The 23,599-nt window shown below is 32.1% G+C and overlaps 4 protein-coding genes across 4 annotated transcripts; 3 read left to right on the plus strand and 1 right to left on the minus strand.

Annotated features, from left to right (window-relative positions):
* Window positions 1–1,894: 1,894 nt before the first annotated feature.
* On the plus strand, window positions 1,895–2,906 carry LOC124939641 (heterogeneous nuclear ribonucleoprotein 1-like). The gene is made up of 2 exons (XM_047480097.1): window positions 1,895–2,131; window positions 2,220–2,906. Exons 1-2 carry the CDS (start codon window positions 1,895–1,897, stop codon window positions 2,904–2,906), a joined length of 924 nt encoding a protein of 307 aa, XP_047336053.1.
* Window positions 2,907–3,781: 875 nt separating this feature from the next.
* Window positions 3,782–6,387, minus strand: LOC124938372. Its single transcript, XM_047478796.1, has 5 exons — window positions 6,180–6,387; window positions 5,605–5,894; window positions 5,423–5,512; window positions 4,645–4,979; window positions 3,782–4,232 (listed from the first exon to the last, which is right to left on the minus strand). Exons 1-5 carry the CDS (start codon window positions 6,349–6,351, stop codon window positions 3,968–3,970), a joined length of 1,152 nt encoding a protein of 383 aa, XP_047334752.1. The 5' UTR covers window positions 6,352–6,387; the 3' UTR covers window positions 3,782–3,967.
* A 225-nt stretch (window positions 6,388–6,612) lies between these two features.
* LOC124937940 (homeobox-DDT domain protein RLT3) lies at window positions 6,613–16,521 on the plus strand. Its single transcript, XM_047478278.1, has 15 exons — window positions 6,613–7,006; window positions 7,419–7,540; window positions 7,626–7,868; window positions 8,250–8,529; window positions 9,357–9,457; window positions 9,798–9,884; window positions 10,007–10,138; window positions 11,163–11,303; window positions 11,797–11,919; window positions 12,412–12,855; window positions 13,605–13,982; window positions 14,074–14,688; window positions 15,353–15,457; window positions 15,540–15,769; window positions 16,070–16,521. Exons 1-15 carry the CDS (start codon window positions 6,793–6,795, stop codon window positions 16,092–16,094), a joined length of 3,240 nt encoding a protein of 1,079 aa, XP_047334234.1. The 5' UTR covers window positions 6,613–6,792; the 3' UTR covers window positions 16,095–16,521.
* A 2,769-nt stretch (window positions 16,522–19,290) lies between these two features.
* Window positions 19,291–21,408, plus strand: LOC124938000. The gene is made up of 3 exons (XM_047478352.1): window positions 19,291–19,482; window positions 19,561–20,899; window positions 20,973–21,408. The coding sequence occupies exons 1-3, from the start codon at window positions 19,395–19,397 to the stop codon at window positions 21,226–21,228; spliced, it is 1,683 nt and encodes a 560-aa protein (XP_047334308.1). The 5' UTR covers window positions 19,291–19,394; the 3' UTR covers window positions 21,229–21,408.
* Window positions 21,409–23,599: the final 2,191 nt, after the last annotated feature.

The raw sequence follows: 23,599 nt of genomic DNA on the forward strand, positions 1-23,599 counted from the left end.
CTCTTTCCATTCTTGTTTTCTTCTTCCTTTCATTTCGAACAACAAAACTCATCTTTCTCTTCTTCTTCCATTCTCAAATCGTCAAATCTCTCTATCTCTCATCTCTCATCTCTTTTCATTTTCAAACGGTCAAACTTCTCTATCTCTTCTCTTTTCTTCGTCCTTCATATTTATCTCTTTATCAAAAAAACTTTAAAACATCTATTTTTTGGATTCTAATATTAATGGAACAATTTTTTCATTATCTTCAGCCCATCATTATTTCATATTTCGAATCTTGTAGAATTTGAAGATCTATATGACTAATGCATCATATTGCCAAATTTTTAATATTTATGATGAACGATTTCATTTGTAATTTTTAAATGAGGTGTTTGTGATTGAATGATTATCTTTAAATTATATTTATATTTTTTATTTTTAAATAATATTGTGATTATATATGTGTAGTTTGTTAAATATATTTTATATTAAGTTTGAAATATTATTTAGTTATAAAATATAATTTTAATTTTTGAGTTTTCGAGTATTTACAATGTAATTTGAGTCGAGTTCGAATAGTATGGTACTCGGCGGCTCGACTAGTTTACACCCCTACATCACCTTGTCTAATGTTTTCAAAATTAATTTTATATTTTATTAGTAAAAAGAGGCAGCGACTGAGGAGCGATGGTCTACGTGGTCTATTCTTATATTAGTAAAAAGAGGCAGCGACTGAGGAGCGATGGTCTACGTGGTCCCGATGGTCTACATGGCCGACAGGTAAAATTAATAAATAAATAAAAATATAATAATAATTAAGACATGTAATATCTCTTCAAATTAATTTATCTTATTTATCTTTATTGATTATTATTTTAATAACTCAAGTTTACAACAAACTCTCATATTAAATATTTTAATAAGAGAAATGATTAGGTGAGGGAATTAGGTGAGGGAATTTGGTGAGGGAATTTGGTGAGGGAATGACGTGGCATAATTTTATTCGCTAAAAAAATCAAATAATTTCTCTCGTTTCTCTCTTTCCTCCCACTTTTACATTTTCCAACCAATGAATGTGATGCCACGTCATTCCCTCACCAAATTCCCTCACTAAATTCCCTCACTCTATCACTCCTCTTTTAATAATATGTTTAAATAAAACATAAACCCTAAACCAATTTAAAATTTAGGATTTAGAATTTAGGGTTTAGAATTTAGTGTTTAAATAAATTAATTAACTTTTGAGATGAGAGAGATAAATTAATTAATCAGTGAAAAGAGAAAGATAGATAAATTTTTATTTTTATTTAATTTTACCTTGTCTGCGCCAGGCCATTAGTTGGCCCAATATAGAGTATAGATATGTATCATTTTTCTAGTAAAAATTATTCTTTAAATATTATTTTTATGGTCCATTGTTAGTTCATAGTTTGATACGGTCGTGTTTTGTTTTTATAATTTTTTTTATGTTTTTTAATAAAGTATTAACATTTAATGAAAATATTCATACTTTATTTTTATTAAATTTAATTTTTAAATAAAAAACATTTTAACAATAAACCAATAAAAAATTCAATAACAAGTTTTTTGTATAGAACAATTTATTTGTTTTAAAATATAAAAAAATACAAAATCAAACAAACTCCTAAAGAATTGTTCATCAATAATTAAAGTTTATTTATTTTTTCTCTTTATTATTTGAATTTGTAGACTTTTATTTGTTAGAGAGTTTATCGTGATTATTGATTAATGTGACGTCTTTTATTAAAAATAATAAAATGAAAATGAGATAAAAAATATTAAATAATAAAAATTTCAAAATAATTGTATAATTAGTCTGGCCGTTTAACTGCTATAATTATTTTTATTTAGACTCTTTTATCTCACATTTTGGATTAAGGAAGGAAGATTAATGGAGTTTAACCAAGAACATGAAGGGAAGTTGTTTATGGGAGGCATAGCTTCTCATACAACAGTAGAAAAGCTTAAAGAATACTTCGCCAACAAGTATGGCGAAGTTAAACATATTGTAATCCTAAAGGATGCAATCACAGGAAGAGCCAGAGGTTTCGGATTCATCGTCTTCAATGATCCTTCTATCATCGAAATTATAATTCGAGATAACAAGCATTTTATTGATGACAAATATGTAAGTTTTTAATATTTTTTTTCCTAATTTTGCCAACTCTATTTGTTTTTAATAACAATATATATAATTCTATTGTGTGTATAATAAGGTTGAGGTTAAAAGACCTTTTGGAAGAGATGAACAACAATTTACATGCAATTCCAGAAGTATAAGGAGAAAGATATTCGTGGGAGGTTTGCCTAGTCCATTGGAGGAAGACGAATTTCGTAGCTATTTCCAAACGTATGGTAATGTAACAGACGCTGTAATAATGTGCGATCAGGAAACAAATCGTCCGCGTGGATTTGGATTCGTAACTTTTGATTCGGATGATGCAATCGATAAGGTTCTCCAGAAAAACTTCCACAAGCTGAAAAATAAACTTGTAGAGGTCAAACCAGCACTTCCTCCTAAACAAGTTAGCACTTCCGCTTCTTCCGCTACGACATTTGATGGTGGTCCTGTAAATAGGTTAATGCAGGTTCAAACATCGCCAAATGGAGGAGGATATTTATCATATCCATATCCATATCCTAGTAATTATGACTATGGAGGTGACTATGATTATGATTATGGTTATGGTAATGGTTATGGTTATGGTTACGGTTACGGTTATGGTTATGGTTATGGTTACGATTATGATTATAGTTATGGTTACGACTATGATTATGGTTATGATTACGACGGTTATTTCACGAATCCTAATAATTTCATGTGGAGCAATATGCAATATCCCGGATCAATGATGCAGCCACTTTATGCAGTAAATTATGTGTCAAACTATTTAATGCCTTAGGTTTCTATTCAAATTATTAGTCATTGTTATTGTTAAGTTTGTGTGGTAAAGAACTAATTCTGAAAATTGGTTTCAGCAAAAATTATATTCTTCATTATTCTTTATGTTTTTATTTTGTTTTATTTATGGAGAAATTGGTAAATTGGTGCTTAATTCAAGCCTATCCAAAGTTTCAAATTTTATGGTTTGTTTGTAATCTTGCCATTAGAACTAGGTGTTCAATTCTAATTATTATATTCGGTACATTTTTAATATTAAAAATTTTCAATTTCACTCTTCCTAGTTTAAATTTTAATTATAATTTATTTTTTATATTTTTTAAACAAAATAACTTAATTATTTTATATTTTAAAATACGATTACTTTTTTTCCAATCTAGATAATTTTTATTTATTTTTTTTTAATTTAGGAGGTTAAAATATAATATATCTTTTTAATAAGATTCTAAACTTAAACAAAACTCTCGACATTTAAATTATCAATTGAATTGAATGGTAATTCAATATCAAATCATATCGAATTTAAATTAAAATTATAGTAACTATTCAAATTTCAGTCATTCAAATATATTCTGAAAATTAATAAAATAATTACCTTCAAAAGAAATAATAATTTATTAAAAATTAGCAGTCAACCAACATTTTATGAAACTTCAACCTGAACAATAAACTATTAATTTTACATAAAAAAAATAACTATTTCTTCTTCAAATTAACTAAACCCTATCTAACTTTTTTAAACCAGTTTTACCATTATTTTTAACTTAATGTTTCCGTTTAAAAAATAACATATTTTTTCTCGTTTGATCCTGATTTTTTTTTTCTTTTAAAAAAACTTTATTTAATAACAAAATTGGATTATTAAAATGTTGAAAATAAGGTAGAAAGTCTCACTAACATAAATCATAATAGACAAATTCCCCATGAACAACATAAAATCAACATTGTTAATGTCTTGAATACTACACTGGAAGAAATAGATAGGCACACAATTCATTCCCAAACCCATCAAGCAACTAGTGATTCACATAACATAAAAAGAACAACAACATGAAACTAGCATTAACCAAGCCATTGCTGGGCTTGACGATCCCCGCTCCCTCCTACAGAGTGCCGAATGCTGATCTTCTCGTTTGCGTATTTCTGTTGGAGAAGTTCGAACCCGTTTACATCTAGTTTTCCAGAAACCGACTTTCCCTGCTTCCTACGAGTTTGTTGTTCATGTATCGACACCCAAAGTTTCTCAATGGCATCTCTTTGATTTGCTGTGAACCTCACTCTGTTATCAAAAGCATGCTTTACCAGGATATCGATAGATGTTTGACACCTGACAATAAATGTGTCAAATATTAACATACTAACCAAACAAACACAAGAACAAATACCTATATAAAAAGGATGTTTTGTTTGCTATGCTTTTTCATCGTCCTAGTTATCTTCCAGAAAATTCTACATTTGTTATGTTTCAAGATCTATAATAAAAACTAAGAAAATGATCCAATGTCAATTTTCTTCGGTGATTTTCTGAGATTGTGACAAAATACCAGTTTCCATGTAAGCTACAAGTTTTCTTTAACAAACCACATGTAAAGTGACAATTTTCTTATGGTGTTTACTTAAAAAATAGAAAGGTACTTGTAATTCAAACTTTTTTTTTTTTACTCTTTTCTTGCTAAACAAGCTTTGGAAAAGATCTAACCAAACGGAAAATGGGGCAAGTAAAGAGAAAGAGAGTTGACCATGGAGTTTTATAACGTCGTGCAGCAATCTCCAAGCAAAGCATCAAGGCTGCTCTTTGTGATTTGAGAAACAACATGGTTGCTTCCTCTTCCTCGTTGATTTTCTTTTCCTTGCTTCTTTCATCTTTCTTCGATGTTCTACTACTAGGAATAAGAGAATCAAGGCCGAATGGATCAGATTCTTCGTTTTCATTTCCGCTGGAAGTAGTGATAGAGGTTATGTCAGGCACATCTGCTTCCTGCTTCTCTATAGCAGTTTCTTTCATATCCTCATCCTTAGAAGCTATAGGAAGATTAGATATAGCTTCTTTCATTCTTCCAGTAGCTTTTGAGAACTACAATTTCTCCAACCAAAGCAAAAACTATTAGCCTCTTAAAGAGAGTAAACTAAAGATTTTCCCAAGAAATATATATTGCTTAGTAGAAAAGTAGACGATAGAAAACATAACTTCGATATGAACATGTAAAAACATATCTCAAAGAAAAACACAGGATTGAACAGCTGGAAACACATGCGAATGGAACAAAAATCAGTAAAACCGAAGTCTCATTTTTACATGAAGAATGACCAGTTCTTGTTTTAAAGCAATTTATATGAATTTAATGAAACTAAAATAGTCGCCTTCCTAATCTGTATAAATAATATCAAATTATTTCACAAATTCCATTCTTTACGATTTCATAAGAAACATAGGGTGTTTAAAGCATTGACCATCGATTTGGATGACTTCAAAGTAATTTCCAGTCAGGAAAGACAAAACCGAAAGTTAATTCCTACCACAAAGCTGTCGTCAGTGTACAAATCATTTGCCACCACAGCTCTTATTGTCCATGCAGCTAACTGATTTCTCTGCTTCTTACTGAAAAACTAAGGATCAATGAAGTAAACGATAAGCACATTAGGCATATTTGACTTGTAAAAAACGAAAACAAATCCATACGAAGGCTGATGATTCTCACAACGTCTGCACCCTGTGCTGCTGAGAATAGTGCATGATAATCCGCTCTTACTGAAACAGCATTACAAGCAGTTGGCGAAGACATCGCAGCTTCAAGGATTGCAAAGAAACAATCACTAGTCGCAGGCTTCACACTTCCCGCCTGTATAAGTTGTATAGCAAGCTTTGATGCCTTGGAAAATTTAGTTGGATTATTAATGTGTGAGGTTATTTTCTCCATGGCCTGTATAACTTGTGTTTCTGATGCATCTGTTGTCGTCTTGAACCTCAATCGCTTTCCTGATGCTACACCTAATGTAAAATTCAGCAACTTATTTCCATTAGTCAAAATCATTTCCAAAACTGACCAATTTTAGCAAAGATTCATTTCAACAAATAATTTGCAGAGAGTTTATGTCCTTCAATTTACACTTAATGTTAACAAGAAATTAGATAGTTCTGTTGCAATAAACGACCTAATTCCAAAAACCCTAAAAAAAAAATGAAGTAAAAGCAATCGTATATAAATAAGATGGATAGTAAACCGAGAACCTAGGTCATTTTATATTCCTGTCAATGGAGAGTAATTTTTTTTACCTTCAGGTCGAGATTCAGGAGAACTTCTGCGCTTGAGTGCGCTTTTAAGAGGCGGAGGAGGTGGGACGGTAGAAGCTTCCTTGGCGGCAGCTAGTGGCGCCGTCGCCGGAACCGGCGCCGGCGCAGGCGCGGAAGGCGGTGGAAGTCCTTCGAATATATCACGATCTCCCATTTCTCCTCCCCCTAGCTCTCTCTCTCTCTACTGCAACTTTAGTCAAAATGGAGTAAAAGAGAAAGATATAGAGGTTCATTTCTGTTCTTTTATGAAAGTTTTGTTTCGTTTTTGTAAATGGTTAGTTAATAGGGACTAGATTGAAAATGTTAAATATTAAAGGGATATTTATAATAATAGACAAAATTAGAAGAAAAAATAGAAAAATATCTGCAAAACCCTACTCTGCTAAAACCTCTGTTGTCACTCTATCATCTCATTTCGTAAAAGTGAAGCTCTTATCTCTCTTCCTCTAATGGCTTCATCATCAAACGGAGAAAACCGTCGGTTCTTCATCTCTTTACTTTGACCTAAACTATATGACTATAATTTCATCACTTGATTGATGTTGGCGGATGTAAATGTTTCAAAATTAGTTGTTTCCCCTGTTTGGTAACGAGTATGGCGGGAAATTGGAAGAATCGAACAGATAAAGGAGGAGTTGTCGGAAGGAAGGAGAAGAAGATAGAGGAGCCACTCAGCCGTTGTGTTCGTCCTCACGATGAATTGTTTAGCTCTGATTACATTTTGAAGAAAGTTTTCCGTAAAGACGGTCCTCCTCTTGGTGTGGAATTTGATTCTCCTTCGTCTTCTGCTTTCGAGCTTCGAGAGAAAGGTGCAGTTTCATTTGTTAGACCTCATGTTCATAGCTAGAAAATCAGTTACTTCTTATTCCTTTGAATGCTCTTGCTAAGTACTTAACATCTAATCATTAGTATGTTCATAATGATAGTCTAATCATCAGGATATGAATATTAAATCCTAATATTGCAGCTATTTGCCTCTTTAATTAGACTATGATTGGTTCATAATGATAGTATTATCATCAGGATATGACTATTAATTCCTTGCACCTACTAAAAACTCAAAAAGTTCTTTTGATATTTGGTTGCTGTTTTCACTTTAGAACCTTTTCTGCTTACCATGTAGTTGTATTTTGGCATTTTTTAATTCTTTCCTTTAGGTAGTTTACTGTTCTTGTTAAGCTGTCTGTGCAGATCATAATCAAAAGATATATTTTTGTTTAGTGGTGTTAGAAAGTGATTTTCAAGCTTGTCATGGAAGTCAAATAGCAGTTGTTGAGAGTGGAGCTTCCGGATGCTCTCAACGTTCTTGTGACAATACTGACAGATCATTCAATAGGCGAAAGGTAACGAGTGATACATAACAAATCAACTATTGAACTTCTAGAGATTTCCTCTTTTTTTTGTTAATCTTTGCATGATTTCTTCCAGGTTGGCAATCCAAATATTTCACGTGGCCAAGTATGTGATAACATTGACATGCCAATTAAGAAACATGGGATTGGGAAAGGGTTAATGGCAGTTTGGAAGGCAGTGAATCCTGACGGAGGCGATTTTCCTGGTCTTTTTAGCCTCAATAAATCTGAGTTCAATGTTGGTAAACAAATGTCAACTTCTGTTTGCCAAAAGAAAAACATTCATGAGAAGAATTTACAGAAGCAGAAACCTGCAAAGGTTAGTTCACTTTGTGTGAATTTCAATATCTTATTTCAATGTCTTCATACAAAGGGAAAATGCCAATGACTGTGACTATATCTGACATCACATATGAATATTCATTGTAAAACTGCAGTAATATTCAAATTAGGTCAAAACATAGGTCCAAAGTTAAATATATATGTAAAATGTAAGTAAATGTTTTTAAAATATATATGTAAAATTTAAGTCTTAAAATGTTTTTTTTCCTGCAGAACTGCAAGCTAGATCTTTAAACACGTCAATGATACAATTAATTTTAAGATAATTTGAATATACCTATGTGACAGAATTGAATATATTGCAAAACTCTGTCCCAATTTGGTATTTTGGTTCATCTAAATCAAAGATTCCTTACAGAGAAAACGAGGAAAGGGAACTGCACTGAAAAATAAGAGGAAGGATCCAATTAGTCGTACAAAGGCTCAAGATAACAAAACCGAAAAGTCTAAGGCACCAAGGAAACAAAAATGTGGACTTTCTTTGGAAGGACTGAGATGTGATTATGATCAAGGACAATGCCCAATGCTAGTGGAGGATGAGGAGCTAGAGTTGAGAGAATTACAAGCCGGACCTAATCCACTAACATGCAGGGCTCATTTTAGTACAAATGGAATGCATGGTTGTTCCCTTTGTAAAGGTAATTTGAAGTTAATATATATTGAGATATATCTTCCTAATGTATATGCAAACAACCAATGAAAATAGGGAAAGATTTATGTCTCTTTGAAGCCTAGAAGCAAAAATTTGGGTATGCATCATCAGGAATTACATGAACAAGCCTCATATGGAAGTGAGTTGGAAGAATGGGAAATTACATGTTAAAATTGAATCTATGCATGATTTATAATTTTATAGGAAAACATAAAAGGAATGATATGGCCCCCTTGGTTCATGACCTTAAGGCTTTGCTGCTTCCGATGTAGAGATACAACACATTAATGTAGTAATACATGCTTGAATACTCCTTTATGAGCAGTAGAACATGAATACATTAGAAGTATGCTATAACAGTAGAACACGAATACCAGAAGTTGAAGTATGCTATAACAAAAATCTATGGATTGATGTTGTTCAAGAAATGAAAAGAAATAAAATGATGTATTGATGACCACCTATGTGCTCATATACATCTTCATTTACAAGCATTACTAAGTATTTTCTTTCCTTACATGCTTTATTCTTTTAGCTTATTGAAGTCCATCTTTATGGTTAACAGACTAAATCTGTGTTCCATTGTTCATACTACTAATGATCGGTATATGAAGGATGGCTTCCTTGTTCTTGGATATCATACTAAGGATGACTTGATGGGCAGTAAGATTAGAATATGTGAACTTATTTTTTGCTGGACTAAGATGCCTTGCTTTAATTATTTACACTGATCATGCTATAGATGAGTAATAGTCTAATAGAACATCGGATTTGCTAGAATTGATTAATTTTCTATTTCTGGCCATTTTGCAGATAGATTAGCTAAGTTCCCACCCAGTTCTGTCATGATGAGGCCACCATTTCTTGTTCAACCATGGGTTTCTTCCCCAGAGCTTGTGAAGAAGTTGTTTAAGGTTGGTGAATGGATACTCATCATGTATCATAAGGAACTCTTTACAAAAACAATGATGATTGCAAAATAAATACACATATAGGAGGAGTGGAAGCACCAAAAGAACTTATTTGTTATTATCTGCTTTTGTTTTTTAACTTATGGAAATAAATCTTACTTTCAAAGTTCAAATGATCATGAGAAATGATAAAATATTTATCCCTAAGTTTCACATGCTTTAGTACTGCCAAAAGTGAGACCCCCGTGCATGCACTTAATGCATTTATGCCTGCCTTATTTGGTTATTTTAACACTTTGATATCAGTTTAATCTTGTTGCTAAGTGTAATTCTCACTGTGCAGGTTCTTCATTTTCTTTATACTTATGCTGTGATGATTGATACCTCTTCCTTTACACTAGATGAGCTTGCTCAAGCTCTGGTAGACAAAGTCAGATATTATCCTTTTCTGATATATTATTGCTCAATTTCATTCATTTATGGGGTTTTAATACACTTGTTCTTAAGCTGGTATTTTTTATGGCTGTTGCCATTCCTTTTGTCATTGTTCAGGACTCAATATTACTTGGGAAGATTCATGTGTCCCTTCTCAAATTCCTCCTCTCTGATGTAGAGATTGATATTAGCAGAAAGTTTCCCGCACATGCGAGCAAAAATTGCAACTTTATGAAGTTGCTTCACTGGGTATGTAGCTAAAGGTTAACCATAGTTAATATTTTGAATATTTTTATTATAGTATTATCTTTTTATTTACATGTAGTATATCCATAAATTGTTGGGTGCTACCTAGGAAAAAAAAATGATAATTAGATGATTGGTCTGTTCACTTGTGAAGGACTTGTACGCCCATGATAACATTGATGTATAATTAAGAAGAAGACTGTGATAAGCTCCTCCTGGGATGACTCATGTTGAGGAGGAAGAATTTTTAATTTTCTAAAATAAGTTTAGAACTTGTTCTATTCTGCTTGTTTGTGACTCATCTGAGATGTGATGATTTGTTATAAGGGTTGTTTGTCTGTTTCTATTAATGAAAGACTTTGTTTTTTCTCAAAAAAATAAAAATAATCTTTGATTCAAGCTCATACACTCCCTTCGTGTGTGAAATATTTGACTGAATTAACCTATCAACTCATGATTGTCCAATAAGTATATTTGCATCTTGGCCTAGAATATTTATTAGGTTTATCTAGGTTTAAAGGAGAATCTCTTCTGTTAATTTTCTTATTACAAAACAATGATTAGCTTGAATCCTAGAGTTTATGCTGTGCTTTGGTTCTTGGAATGTCAATTTAAGTCTCCTCCCCTCTCATTTACTTATCCAAATAATTTATTCTACAATTTCTGTCACATGAACGGTTGAATTAATTGTATATATATTTGTTTTGTAATTTCTATGCTGTTATAGTGAAATTCTTTGCATATTCATTTTAGAAAGTAAGCCATAATATTGATACTTGTTTAATTTGAGATTTTAGTTGTTTGAAAAATGTTTATCAGAGTGGGTTGTAACAATGAGCAGCTTGAGTATCTACGACCTTTTCTTGTGTGTGAGCATTCTCTATAATCCCTTGTAAACATTTGTGCTTCCTAACAAGGGTTGATCTTATTAACTACTCCAATTTTTCCCCATCTTTATTTTCTCTTAATCCAGTCTCATCATTATGCCTAAATGCACCATCTATTTCTTCTTATCTAATCATAATAGGCTGAACATCGAGAGTCTATATTACACTTTTGGAAGAAATCCTTAAATTCCCTGACATGGATAGAGATTCTGCAGCAAGTGTTTGTTGCAGCTGGTTTCGGTTCCAAACGTGGGCCAATATGCATGGATGCTGTTAACAAGGTAATGAATCCTGTCCATTTGTTTTCTATTGAACGCTTCTTTCACTTTTTTATTTAATGAAAGTTGACCTTTTTAAAAAAAAAATGAATCCTGTAAGTTTACTTAGAAACTTCATCAGTTTTGTTGGGACTCAAAAAATAATGAATCTTGAAAGGGAAGGATGCATGAGTTTTATGGCAAGGAACTCTATTATGTCTCATTTCAGACACTGATCACGTAAATAAGTGCATAATCATTTAGCCTACTATCTTGTAAGAAGTTGCATGTTACTGATGATCTTAGCCCCTAGATAACTATCATGTTAAGGTTATGTGTTAAGCTTGCCTGGGCCAATATTTGAGTTACAGAAAATAAAATTTCTTAGAAACTGGAAAGTTTCATTGTTGTTTCACTACTTCATCTCTTGTCTAAGCACTATTGTACTTTCTTTAGGTTTTGACCTATTATTATTAATTTGCTTAATCTGATGAAATTTGGGTCCCTTGATTATCAGGAAGACTATGTCATGTTTCAACATGGCTTAAGTCCAGGTACTCTCAAAGGTGAATTGTTTGATATTTTGTCTAAACAAGGAAATAATGGGACAAAAGTTTATGACTTGGCGAGGAATCCCAGGGTATGTCATCTCAATGTGTTTGTCCAATATTCACACCAGTGCATGCTGTTTGTTAAATAATCAATTTTTTTCTTTTTCTTATTTCCTTTGATCTTTCTTAGTATTAGGGAACAGAAGGAGGAGAAAACTACCTCCTTGGTTTCACTTTTTATAGCATAGTTGTCTTCAGCACACATTTTAAGCAGGTCATATATTTCTTTGGAAAACTGCTTTTAAATATATTTCTCTGTTAAATGGTTTAGAGGCTAATGGCATATTGGTTTAACAAAATATAAAACTCTCAACTTCAAGGGCCTTCTAATGCCAATTATATCATATGAAATGCAATAAAGGACTATATTTCTGTTATGCTTTGGATTTGGATACCACATATATGCTGAACATTTTAAAAATGATAGGTTATTTACTGTGCATGTCAAGGGTATCATAATTTCATGTTGTATTAATCTGAGACTGTACCTCTTTGTTAATTGAATTTGTTGTGTTCACTAGATTGTTGACCTGAATCTTGCTGCAACAATTGATGAACTGGAGAATCTGATTAGTGTCATGCTTTCAAGTGACATTTCTTTATTTGAGAAGATATCATATGCTGCATATCGTTTACGTAATACTTCCGTTGGGAAGGACGATGAGAGTGATCAGCTATACATGGAGGACTTTGGTTGTGTTGATGATGAGACATGCAGCAGTAGTGATGACTCTGATCATGAGTCAGAAGCGTCAGGTGCAAGAGCACTTGTGAGAAAGGGCATGTTTGAAAGCAGAAAACAATTGTCTAAGGTATCTATAGAAATTGATGAGAGTCATCCAGGAGAAATATGGTTATTAGGACTGATGGAAGGGGAGTATTCAGATCTAAGTATTGAAGAGAAACTGAGTACCTTGGTTTCATTAATTGATCTTGTTAGTGCAGGATCAAGCATCAGAAAAGAGGTAGTCTATTTTGTGTGTTTTCATTGTATTTTTTAAAATTTTAATTGTTGTTTGAACTTTTAAGGTGTCTTAGTGTGGTTGATTTCCATTAAAAATTATAATTAGAACATAAATAGTTGACTATCAATTAAGCCATTGCAAATTAGTAGCCAATGCACATCTCAAAGCGGATATATCCATGTTATAGCTATATCATTATAACCTTGCCATGAAATGGAAATATTAAAGCTGTTACGGATATAGTAGCTGATGGGTTTTCCTTTTTAGATTCTAATCCTCCTCGAACTTAAGGCTTTGTTTGATCTAGGGTTATTTGAATAACCAAGTGGTTATTTACAAATAACCTTGTTTGATGTAGGTTATTGAAAATTAGGTTATTTAGGGGTATAAATAAATAATATATATTTTTTTGCTTTTAAAATAGATGATATTTTGGTTGATGATTTAAATGATTTGATTAATCAGTAGATTGTTTATTGGATAGTGGGTTATCAAACAAGGCCTAAATTTCATTTGTGAATTGGTCAATCATGCACTTGTTATACTGACCTTGTCAACATGTAAATCTGCTATATCTATTTTTATCCTTTTGAGGTTTTTGCATGATTAAGGCCCTTTACATTTGTATTTCCACAATTGTATCTGTGGACTGTATTTTATTAATGATAGATGTTTATCTGTCGCCTAATTATGTAACTAAATGACACTTTCCCCTGCTGAGCAGTTATTGACCTCCATACTTTCTGTAGGGTTCAGTCATGTATGCTGCAAAATCTGCTTCTAGAGTTGCTTCATATGGATCAGGAGCAAAGATAAAAAGATCATCTAGACATGATAATAATCCTATGTTTGGTAGCCAAAACAGTGCATTTCCTGTTATAAGAGGAGATCATACAGAACTAGGGGTTCTCCCTATCGATTCTTCTGTGGACTCCGTACGAACTTGTAGTGAAACACAAAATCTTGTAGAGTTGCATCCCATGCAGTCTATCTTTCTCGGATCTGACCGTAGGTACAATAGATACTGGCTTTTCCTGGGACCTTGTAGTACAATTGATCCAGGTCACAAGAGAATTTACTTTGAATCTTCTGATGATGGTCACTGGGAGGTGATTAATACGGAAGAGGTAAAAATTTTCGGATAAACTTTATATATCTTTCCTAGGTTGTGATCCGGCTTATTCTGGTAATGAATATTATTTTCATCATTCATTGCAGGCTTTGTGCATGTTTTTGTCAACCCTGGACTGCAGAGGTGTCCGAGAAGCTCATCTTCTCTCATCACTGAGAAAAAGAGAAGCATTTCTCTACCAGAAAATGTATAGTACAATAAATGATACCGGAAACAGGCTGCTGTTACAATCTGATCAATCTGACTTGACCATGTCAAGAGAAGACAGTTCTTCTATGATCTCCGATGCAGATAATAATATTAGTTTGAGCGAAACAATGAATGATTTGGCTGCTCCATCTGGTTCCAGATTCCTTGGAACTGGGTACAAAGAACGTCAAAAGCCAAATTTGTGTCAATCTCAAGCTTTTGATTCATGGATATGGAGTACCTTTTACTGTGATCTTAATGCAGTAAAGTATGGTTGCAGATCTTTTCTTGATTCACTCACTCATTGTGTCTGTTGCCATGATCTTTATTGGAGAGATGAGAAGCACTGCAAAACTTGTCATATTACGTTTGAGCTTGACTTTGATCTGGAAGAAAAATATGTCGTACATGCAGCCACATGTAGAGAGAAAGAAGATACTTGTATGTTCCCTAAGCACAAAGTTCTTTCACCAACGCTCCAAGCACTAAAGGCTGCGGCTTATGCAATTGAGGTGTGTAAATTGAAACTTTATCACCACCGAACCCCAACTTCCTACTGCTTTTTTTTCCGTCACCTATTGTGTTCTAACTTCTTATATTGCTATAAGGTAAACTGCTTATGGCTCTAGCTATAAAGCCTCTAATACTCCAAGTTTGCCACAATGGTAACCTATGTGGATAAGGGAAGTTTTATATAATATGCATTTTTGAGCTGGTCCCTAGCAGCAAGCACCCGTGTTATGCATAAAGAAACTATAGGACTAGGTCACATGATCCATCACGAGATTAACTAGATATGTTCCTAAATATTGTCAAAGAATATTCCTTTTAACAGCTATTCAGGAACCTCCTGCCACATATCATTATCTAAACTGTTGCTTGTCCTTGTAAACTGTGTTGTTTATTTGTGTATTATTATAGTATGCCCTCCTCATTTATTGGTACATAAGTGCGATCAACCTTTCGTGCGAGCGATGTTTTCCTCATATATCAGATACTGCACATTTTTCTTTTGACGAATACTTGCAATATGCTTATTGTAGTTTAAAATTTCCAGCTTCTTAAAATTGTTTCTTTGTTTCTTAATTATGAATATCTTTTGGTTGAAAATATTTTCCCCTTCCCCCGTTTTCTTTCATGTTTACACAAAAATGATTTACTAATATATCATGGCAGTCTGTTATGCCTGAAGGTGCATTGGTTGGTGCATGGACTAAATCAGGGCATAAGCTTTGGATCAAAAGATTAAGACGAACTTCAACCTTAACAGAGTTTCTTCAGGTATGAGATTGCTATTTCTTTGAACAGTAATCTAATTATATCATTGACAATGCAATACATAATTATCTTAATGTATATTCAGGTTCTTGCTGATTTTGTGGATGCCATAAATGAGGAATGGCCCAACCAATGCAATGTGGAGGACATGCCTTCAAACATGACACTGGAAGAGATAATTGCATGTTTTAAGACTTTATCTTGCACTACTTCAGCAATTGCACTTTGGTTGGTAAAGTTGGACACTTTCATTGCTCCAAAACTTAAAAGTGTGTATTCCGAAAGAAAAACAAGACTTAGTTGCAAATCGGGAAGGTAAACACCATTTGGTAGAGTTTTATCTTTCCAATACTATTTTATTCTTCTAAATTTTTCCCATAAGTTAATCAAACTGCATCAACATTTTCTCAAGAAAACCACATATGAAAACACAAAACAATAGTTCTCAGCATTAGGCCTTGCTCCTTTTATTTTTCTCCCTTCATAGTTAACACCGGTAACTAGCCTCATAGTTTTGGGAAATCAATTTTCACCCTTAAGCCTTATCCAAAACAAATTTATTTATTTTTGAATAAATGATTAGAGCTTATTTGTTTATCGCTCAATATCATGTAGGAGTGCCCGTGCCCACAACTCATGACCGTTCCTGAGGAAATGGAACTAGTCCAAGCCAAGTTGCTGCACTTTTGAATTAGATGTATGATTCTCAGGCCTCACAACTACAAATGAACATGGAGACTGATGTTAAGTGGCAAAGGTTAGTTAAAACCTCTAAAATAGCATATTTGATTATTCGGGATGGTATAAAATACAAGGCGAATGAGATACACGAGGATGAAGTCTCTGATCATAGTTGTTATTATCGTTCCATTTTTTTAGCTTATATGCAGTATTATTAATTAGTTCGATATCTTGATCTTGACTAAGAATGTACTGTAAATAATAACATTAAGGGGTAAGTTCCGTTTTTGTTACAAGTATATGAGAATTATACCTCAGTACTATATACTCTATTTGGCTAGTTATTATTATTATCTTTTGTGGCAGACGATAGATCAATTGATGATGCAATTTTGAAAATTTCCTTTTTGTTGGGCTGATGAACATTTGTAATGTTAAATAAAGGCTATCCATGACAAGTATTCAGAAACTACTTTTATGATTTTTTTTTTCAACCCACATTCTGAAGCCCTTTTTGCCATCTCTGCAATGTTCTGGATCATTTAAAGGAATGTCGAATTAATTTTTAAAATCTTATTAACTAATTTTTTATTTTTTATTTTATCAAATCAATAAATTTATATAATTAATTTTGCAGCAAATATCTTTATTTAGTTTCATTTATTTATTATTATATTTAAATTAATTTTATATACATATTTAAAATTTTCTTTTTCAAAAAATCTCTAAGAAGTTGAAAACAATTTTATCTCTATGATAATTTTTTTTTAGCAATGGAGGAAGGATTTTTTTTTTTGTTTCAAAACTCAGATTTGAGTTGGTGTTGTGTTTTGTTTGGATCAAATTTTTATTTTGGATTTTTATAATTTGAATAATATTTTCAAAACTGTTGGTGAGTCGTTTGATGCTACGTTCTCGCCGTAAATGAGATGTAGTTAGATATTTTTTTTTTATCTTTTTTAATAAAAAGTCAATGTAGGTATTTTTTCCATTATTTTTATGGGTTGACAAAACATTTTTCAGTGTTTACCGATCTTCGGTCAAAGATAATTTTTAATGCCGCTCTGAATATTTGGTAAAGATTTTTTACCATTTGATTGATTTATTCGGCTTACTCTACTTTGTCACCTTGAAAAAATTATATGACGGTTGGATTTCGTTATTTAAATTCTAATTATTACAAATTTTGTATATTATTTAACCCTTAATTTTTTTTTTGATGCATTTTTTTTTATATTCATGTAATTATTTGTTTGAATTAATGAAAATCGAACTTAACTTGGATCGAAGAAATTTTATTAATCCAAATTTTCCACGACCTACTTTCAAACTTGTTGGGAGTAGGGGTAATCAGCCGGAACAGTTCTATTTTTACGAGTTGAGAGACTAGACTGAAAGAACAAAGTGGACTAAAGGCCAAGAAGAGGAAAGTAAACGGAAGCTAATAAGGAAAAAAACACTTTTTTATTTCTATATCTATAAGAAAAAGGGTATTTCATGTCCTTTCCTTATTATTTAGGATTTTCAATATTGACTTAGCTTTCTTTCTTTAGTGGTATGGCTTCCTCCATGTATCAAGATTCTGACAAGAAGCAATTAGTCTGATAGTCTCCATGTTTAGATTTATTGTATTTTGTTTTGATTCATTATGTAATACATTATTTTTTTATATTTTGAAACTAAACAAAGCCTTATTATATTAAAATAGACTTTTCTATGTGATGTATAGTTACATGGAAATAATATTTTGTGTTTTAATTATTGTTTTTAATGATGAAATAGACTATAAGTTAGCAAATAATTACAACTTCCAAAGTAAAGTGTAACAAATAAACCTAGGCCTCCTGCTTTGGTAAAGAAGTTTCCAAAACTAAATTATTATAAAGAAAAGCCTCCTACAAAACTAATTAATATCTTCAAGCTATTTGTTAGTTCTAGGTTTGTAGTTTTAATTATTTATTTTATATATTCAACTAGGCTGGAAGATCTACAACTATGGACTTATATATTATTTCATAATGAATTGTGTTTTAGACTTTTTTATTTTATTTTATTTTTTATTTAAAAATTTAGCATGAGAAAAGTCATGAACCCAACTTAAATTTGACACTTTTAATCTTTTAGATAATACTTTTTTCACAATTGATTTCATGTTTTTTTTTCTTTCTTCCACTCATTTGTTCTATCTTTGCATTTTGGGGCAATTTTAATAATAAAAAATTACTTCAAAACAAAAATCTTGCTTGAATATAGTTTTATTTTATTTTTATAATTATTTACTTATAAAATATTATATAATTTCCAATGTCAATTTTCATTCAATGATTTTGTACAAACCCTAGCTTAGGCTCAACTTGGTCTTGATTAGTTGGGATAGTTATTAAGAAAATACAAGGAAGAACAATATCATGTTAACCCTTAAAAATTAGTAATATATTCATTGAAGTCCCTAAACTCAACTCATAAGTGTCATACAATCCCTCTAAATTGAATATAAACTTATCTTTGCCCTTAAATCTTTGCTCAATAACACTAATATTTTGCCCATACTAGCTTAAAAAGAGATGAATGCTCAATTCTTGTTATTTATGATGAGAGCCTTACTATGATAGGAACACACATAATAATTGTGTTTTTGGTAAATATTTGCCTCTCACATTCATTTGTACCATCACGAAATTGCTAACAACTGGAGTTTTTTTTATAAAAATTGAATGGGATTCACAAGGTTATGTTAGGACACAATTGAGGGTTGCTAAGATGTTTGGATTGAGGTTAGTAATTGTCATACTTAGAAAAGTAATTAATCATGATTCTCATAGTTTTTTAAGTTCATCTCGTATGAGTATTCTTGTTAGTAATGTCTTATTTTTGTCGTTTGAACTCTACGAAGTATTGGGGGCGTTGTGAAATTCAACCATCTTATATACATATAAATTAAAATTATTGGCCTTAATTTGACAAAAGTAAAACATTAAGAAATGATTGAGATATGTTTGAAAAACTTCAATTAAATATGAAATCTTCATATTGAAACTCTTTAAGGACAACAAAAGTCTGTGAAACTGTGTGTCTGAATGTGAAGGAGGTTTCCTACTTACTCCATTTATTCCCCATCTCTTCTATTTAATTTTGGATCTGAGAGTGCAAAGCTCTTCAACACTTCATCTAAGAGAGAATCTCAAAATATTATCACATTTATTTCCTTAAAAAACATTGTGTTTCAACGGCTAGCTAACTAGCTCTAACAGATCGAGTTATGTTGAGTTGTTTTTGTTGGAGCACAGACTCATCAGAACCAAAACCCCCATTTACTCTTCCTTCGCCAATTCCCAAATGGCCTCAAGGTATGTCTTCTTATTATATATCATAATTAGCTAAACAATATATTAATTTCAAAATAATCTTCTTCATCTTCTTCTCAGGAGAAGGAGAAGGATCATATGGACAAGGAAAAATAAACCTAGGAGAAATCCAAGTCATGGAAATCACAACCTTTAACCTTATATGGAGCAGCGAACATTTCTCCACCAAGAAAGGAAAAGGCGTCGCATTTTATGAACCGGTCGGAATCCCAGAAGGCTATTTCTGTCTCGGCCATTATTGTCAGCCACTCAATCAGCCTCTACGAGGCTATTTGTTGGTCGCCGGATTTAACCCAGCCGCTGTCGTCGCCGCCGACGGCGAAGGCCTTCCGGCTCTCTCGGAGCCACTTGATTACACCTTGATATGGAGGACAACCGATCATGTTGGAAGTTGTTACATTTGGTTTCCGAGGCCACCGGAGGGATATAAATCTATTGGTTTCATCGTTACCAGCCAACCCGAAACGCCGGGTCTCGGAGAAGTCAGATGCGTCCGGGACGATCTCACGTCTGCATGCGAAACCCACGACTTGATCTTCGAATCCAATTCGAAGAAGTCTGTTCGGGTCTGGAAGACTCGGCCCGAAAAACGAGGACTCTGGGCCCGAGGAGTTTCCGTGGGAACATTCTTTTGCACGGAAACGGATCGCGGTCCAGAAGATCGAACCATTGACATCGCCTGTCTCAAGAACCTTGATTCAAACCTAACCGGGATGCCGAACCTAGAACAAGTGAATTCCCTCGTAAGTCATTACGGCCCGAGAATCTTCTTCCATCCTAACGAAATCTACATGCCTTCGTCCGTCCAGTGGTTTTTCGAAAATGGAGCTCGTATTTTCTCGATAAAGAATCTCGACGGAGAACGGATCGATTCGAACGGGTCAAACCTTCCGCCCGACGGATCTAACGACGGAGAGTATTGGATAGACTTGCCGAAGGATAAGGAGAAACGAGATTTTATCAAGTCGGGGAATCTCGAGAGTGCCGAGGTTTACGTTCACGTGAAACCGGCATTAGGAGGTACATTCACCGATATTGTAATGTGGGTATTTTGCCCGTTTAACGGACCCGCTACAATTAAGGCGAGTGTTATGAACATAAAAATGTCGAGAATCGGGGAGCATACCGGGGATTGGGAGCATTTCACACTTAGAGTTAGCAACTTCACGGGAGAGTTATGGAGCATGTACGTTTCTCAACATAGAGGCGGAGGATGGTTGGATGCGAGTGAACTCGAGTTCATCCACGGAGAAGGAAACCGCCCCGTCGTTTATTTGTCAAAATCGGGCCATGCTTGTTTCCCACATGCGGGATGTTATATACAAGGGACAACCAAACTTGGGATAGGTGTAAGGAATGTTGTAGCTCGGAGCAAGTTCTACATTGATTCAAACGCTAGGTATTTACTATCTAGGTTACAAATCGAGTTTTTTTTCCTTTTGTTATTGGTTCAATCGGTTTTGTTGGTTTAGGTACAAGATAATTGCGGCCGAGTATCTTGGAGGAGTGGTGAAGGAGCCACATTGGCTACAATACATGAGAGAATGGGGTCCAAGGGAGCTTTATGATGCATGGGCCGAGATCGATAAGGTGATGAGTCATTTCCCGTTATTTGTTCGTTTCTCGGCTAACTACTTTTTCGAATTGTTTCCTACTCAAATATACGGCGAAGAAGGGCCGTCGGGGCCTAAGGAGAAAGACAATTGGTTTGGAGATGAAAGGTGGTAAGCCATTGATCAAAGACATCTTTTACATATTGATGGAGTTAAAGTTATTTTTCTTTCTATTTATGGATACAAATATTTGATTATGTGTTTGGTCATATATTTGTGATTATAACTGTGGATTTGGACTGTTACCACCCATTACCCATATATAATTAAAGTGCTGAAAATAATTAAATATAAATTTGCATGAAAATGGTTTAAAGTTTGTTTCTTTTTTTAAGGATATTTTATTATTATTATTTGATTTAGTTGAAGAGAAAATGACAAAAGTTAAAACAAAATGCATATAAACAAAGAACGTGAAGTGAACAGATTAAGGAACAAACATGTCATAAATCTAACATGAGTGAATCAAAAAATGAAGAAAAAAAAGTTAGTTATACAAACAAACCGTTATTAACCTAGTTTAAGCTAAAAAAAAAAAATGCCGTTATTAATCTCCCTCATAAGAGTTTCAAGATTGATTCCTTATGAATCCAAATGTATTTTTCTTTTAAGTTAAAAAGATTTTTCAATTATCTAATTATCTATGAATATTTCAATAAAATAATAATTTGATTAAATTTTCTGATTTAATATTACATATATTTGGTAACGGAAATTTTGAAAAATTGACCTGAACAATTTAGATGAATTTTTTAGTGAAAATTGGATCAAATCCAACCGTTTAACTTTTAAACCGTGTGAACGTGTCGTGCTTGTTTATGTTTACTTTTTGAAAATAGTTGTAAGTTTTTTGAAATAAAATAAAATAAAATAACTTGGTACATTAATGATTGCATTCAATTAATATTTTTTTTCTAAACAATAAAATATATAGTTCAGTTTTATTTGTTAAAAAACCTAAAATGTCAAAGTTTAATATATTACAAATCATATTCAATTATTAAAAATTCATTAAAAACTTAAAATATTTTCCCACTAAATTTAAAATTATAAAATAATAACAAAAAATTGTGCATTTCATCTTACAGTGCCAAATTGTTTGCTCAGCTTTTATCCACTGATCCAACAATTAACATAATTATTCAATCATAATTGAAAAGTACTAAAACAAGCAATTATTAACTGTATAAAGAGAAGTTAAAAAAACATTTACAAAAATATTCTAGAAACATGATAAGGTTATATTATTTAAGAATTTTTTAAAAAAAAAAATGTTATGTCTCTCGCCCTTTCCGATCGGTCGACTGCCAAAATAAAAACATCTCTCCTAAGCAAATAAAGAGAAGATAAACCTAGTCTCTTTTTATTCGGTTGGGGGACACGCGCTCTGTTCAGCCGCTTTTTTCTGACATCTGACCTGATCTCTCGAACAACCTATCTGGCAGTTTTACAGTTTTACAGATGTCGGCTCCTCACCCCTCCAACAAAAACATACATACATTGAGAATCCTCTCTCTTTATCTACCTAGGAATTTGAGAACTGTTTTATAATATTATTTATTTTTTTAATAATTTTTTTTTTTATCTTTTGGACTAGTTAATAGGGTAAAAAAAACTAGTTTTCTTTTGAAAAATCATTTGGCTTTTTTTTAAATTATTGAAATTCATTACTATTTATAATAAATTATTCAAAATTTTATTTTATAACATTATAAATATTAAAAATAAATAATATTTTACTCATTAAACTCTAAATAAATCAAAATAAGTTATTTTAAATTAAATAAAATAATTTCTTTTACAAATAACCAAAATTATTTCTAAAGAACCTCCATTTACGAGTTCAAGATATTGAATATGGAAAAAAAATATAAGTCATTTAAAAGATCACCAAACAAATATGACATAATATTATGGTCAAAAATCATGAATAGGTGAAACAAAAAAAATTTATGTCTCACAACTTATACCTAAATTTACTCTCAATAACTTATTTGTCTTAAAACTAATATGTATTTTTTCATCTAAAAATGAGAGATCAAATATATTTCATACAAAATTAATGATAAATGTGAGTGATTGAGAGAATATGAGTAAGTCCTAATCATCTTGTTGTTTATGCGTCATTTTAATATAATTTTGTATATCAAAGTAAGCCTAATTTAGGAAAATACCAATATAACTATAAATGATACACTAAATTTAACATAAAAGGCAGCAAATTACAAATTTTTGGGTGTCTTCGGCAAAAATTGTTCTTATTTTTTTTATTTAAATTGTTATATTATATTAAAAAAATTAATAATTTTTTATTATATTTAACATAATTAATATAATTTAGTTAGATAAATCTTATAATAATTTTTATTAAGTATTATGTTCAAATCTTGTTAGAGTGGATTTTTAATTTTTTTTAAGGATCCAAATGTCTTAGGTTGTCTAACTTACCTCATCCTAAGCCCTATTAGTAATAAATGTGATATTTA

The sequence above is a fragment of the Impatiens glandulifera genome, chromosome 5 (genome assembly GCF_907164915.1).
Source record: "Impatiens glandulifera chromosome 5, dImpGla2.1, whole genome shotgun sequence".
Taxonomy (NCBI): Eukaryota; Viridiplantae; Streptophyta; class Magnoliopsida; order Ericales; family Balsaminaceae; genus Impatiens; species Impatiens glandulifera.